The following is a 2,579-nucleotide window of genomic DNA, read 5'->3' on the forward strand; positions in this document are numbered from 1 at the left end:
GACTGTTTTCGAGGGCCTTTAAAAGAAGGGGGGGGGGGGCAAAACTGGGGTAAAATAACCCTTTACTGGCTCCTGCTTCGGAATAACCCCGGGTACAAAGCCCAGATGAGTTGGAAAGCCCCTCCCCACACCTCCCCATTTTCTAGGGCTGAGCACCTAAAGTTGGACAGTGTGGGGGGTTTGAGGGCTTTACCCTCGTGCTAGGCAAGGCAACCCCGAGTGCCTGGGAGCAAAAGGTTCCTCCCTTCGGCTGCGAGGAGCAGGAATCCGTCCCCCCCCGCGAGCAGCCCCTGCCCCGGCTCCCGCAGGGTACTCACCGCTCCAGTGGGATCTGCTGGTGTGCCCGTTGTCCATGGCAAACACCCCCCTCCAGCGGGGCAGCCTGCGGGAGGGGGCAGGGAGTTAGGGTAAAAGGGGAAAAAATAACTAAAAATAGCTGCTCTTCGGTTTGTTAGCGGGGATGCTGAGTGGCTGCTGCCCTTCCATCGCTGCCAGCCTTGGCTCCTCTTCCAGGGACAGAGTGAACGTGCACTGAAGCATCTCAGCCACGAAGGCAGGAGCTTCAGAAGGGATGGAAAACCCCACGGGAACCAGGAGAGTGGCCGTGCTGAGCTGCAGAGCTGCAGGATTTGCCTCAGGAGTATTTAATGGGGGACATTTTCAACTGCTCTTTGCCTGGAAGTCTCCCCTCCAGGAGCTTTTTAAGTCCTTTGCTGCTTCTCTAGTCCCTTTTCCAGCTTAAATCTCACCTCCTGTGGCTTTCCTTGGCCTCACCACGGGCTGCCCAGTGCCCGTGGGCTCTGCCAGGGCCACAGGCAAAAGGAGCAGCCCCATCTCTAGGGCAGATGGTGCCGTTCCCCAGGAATCGATTCCTGCAGCAGGGAAGCTGGATCTCTTTCCTAGGGCTTTCCCAGGAGAGTCCCACAGGAGCTCCATCCCAAGGGTGAGGAGGCTGCTGGGCTGAGAGGTGCCACGGAAGGCCCTGTGTGATGCCAAAGTTGGGGAGACACCAAGCCAGGTGTCTCCTGCTCTGCCAACGGGATTTGGGATCCCCCACAAACATCCAACAAGCAAACCCAGCACGAACTGGGCCAGCACCCCCTGGCTGCCCGGCCCCTGGGCCAGGAGATCCTGGACACAGACCACTGGAGCCATCCTTGAACCCCGAGCCCAGGAACCCACATTCCAATCTCCCCATTGGAGCCCCCCAAAATCCCACAGCCCACTCCTCCCACGGGAGGAAGAGCTGGATTTGCCTCAGATGGGTGGTCACTGCAAGTTTGGTTAAACCTCAGATGCTCATGGATAGACACACTGTGGGGGTGGTCGACTCTCCCCCCTCCCCCAAACCATCCAACCTTGGATTTTAACAGCAAACTTGGGAATTGCAGGGCATTATAGTGTGAAGTACCAGCCAGGCTGGCCTGGTGTGGCTGGGGATCCCCTCTGCCAGGGCCACCTCCTTCACCCTCGGAACAGCAGCAGGAGAAGAGTTTCTTCTAAATGCAATCAAGTCTCCAACCCGGAATGACAGCAGGGCTGGGAGATGCACATCTCACCCCCCAGCCCCTTCCTCAAGCACAAACCTCTGTGCACAGCAGAACAGCTCGACAAAAACCTTGGCTGAGAATGTGTGAAACTCATGTCACGTGTATGAACTGAGCTCAGCCTGAGGGACACTTTGCTGTTTAGCTCTGGAAATCCACACTGACATCTTAATAGCGGCGGAGATTTACCCAAAACAGCCTCTTTAAGTCCTGAAAACCTGCTGTGCCTCATTAAGAGGCTCTGCTCTCCTGGCTGCTTCTTCGTGGCTTTTCTGAATACAAACCATGGAAGTTTTCAGGAGCAGCTCTCACCACAGGAGGGCAAACACCCTTTTAAACCCCTCTGTTTCTTTCTAGTCCTCCATTTCTGTTCAAGCTCTTTTTTTTCCCCAAAAAACATTATTTCCTAATGAGTTTGAGAGCAGCTTTCCAGGGCACCAGGCAGGGCCGGGGGACCTGCAGCCTCAGCTGGGAATTCAATCAGGAGCATTTTCCTATTAGCAAAACAGGATCAGCCTTTCCCGAGCCAGCAAATGAAGGTGCTTGGGGAAGGGATTTATTGCATTTTATGTTAACTAAGCTCTTCCCTGCGAGCATTTCTCCGAGATGCTCTGTCTGCCTCCCCCCCCTGCCTGCCTTTCAAATCCTTCCCTGGAAAATCCAGTCCCAGGGATGAGGAGGGGACAGGCACCACTGTCCCACCACCAGCTGCACAGGGATGGCTGGTTTCAACCCGGGGAGACCTCAAAGCTGAGCAGAGCCCCAGCTCGGGGGGTGCAGAGCCCACCCCTGCCCACCACAGCACCCATCCCCTTGCCCACCACAGCACCCATCCCTCTGCCCACCACAGCACCCATCCCCCTGCCCACCACAGCACCCATCCCCCTGCCCACCACAGCACCCATCCCCTTGCCCACCACAGCACCCATCCCCCTGCCCACCACAGCACCCATCCCCTTGCCCACCACAGCACCCATCCCCCTGCCCACCACAGCACCCATCTCCCCACCCACCACAGCACCCATCCCTCCG

General features: G+C 57.2%; 1 protein-coding gene across 1 annotated transcript in view; it reads right to left on the reverse strand.

Moving 5' to 3' along the window:
- Positions 1-834, reverse strand: part of SYT12 (synaptotagmin XII) — a 4,380-nt gene extending 3,546 nt beyond the window's left edge. The window contains 4 exon segments of the mRNA XM_010001472.1: positions 318-382; positions 479-529; positions 532-560; positions 750-834. Of these exon segments, the coding sequence (XP_009999774.1) occupies positions 318-382; positions 479-529; positions 532-560; positions 750-834 (230 nt within the window).
- Positions 835-2,579: the final 1,745 nt, after the last annotated feature.

Source organism: Chaetura pelagica, unplaced genomic scaffold (assembly GCF_000747805.2).
Source record: "Chaetura pelagica isolate M959 unplaced genomic scaffold, ChaPel_1.0 scaffold587, whole genome shotgun sequence".
NCBI lineage: Eukaryota > Metazoa > Chordata > Aves > Apodiformes > Apodidae > Chaetura > Chaetura pelagica.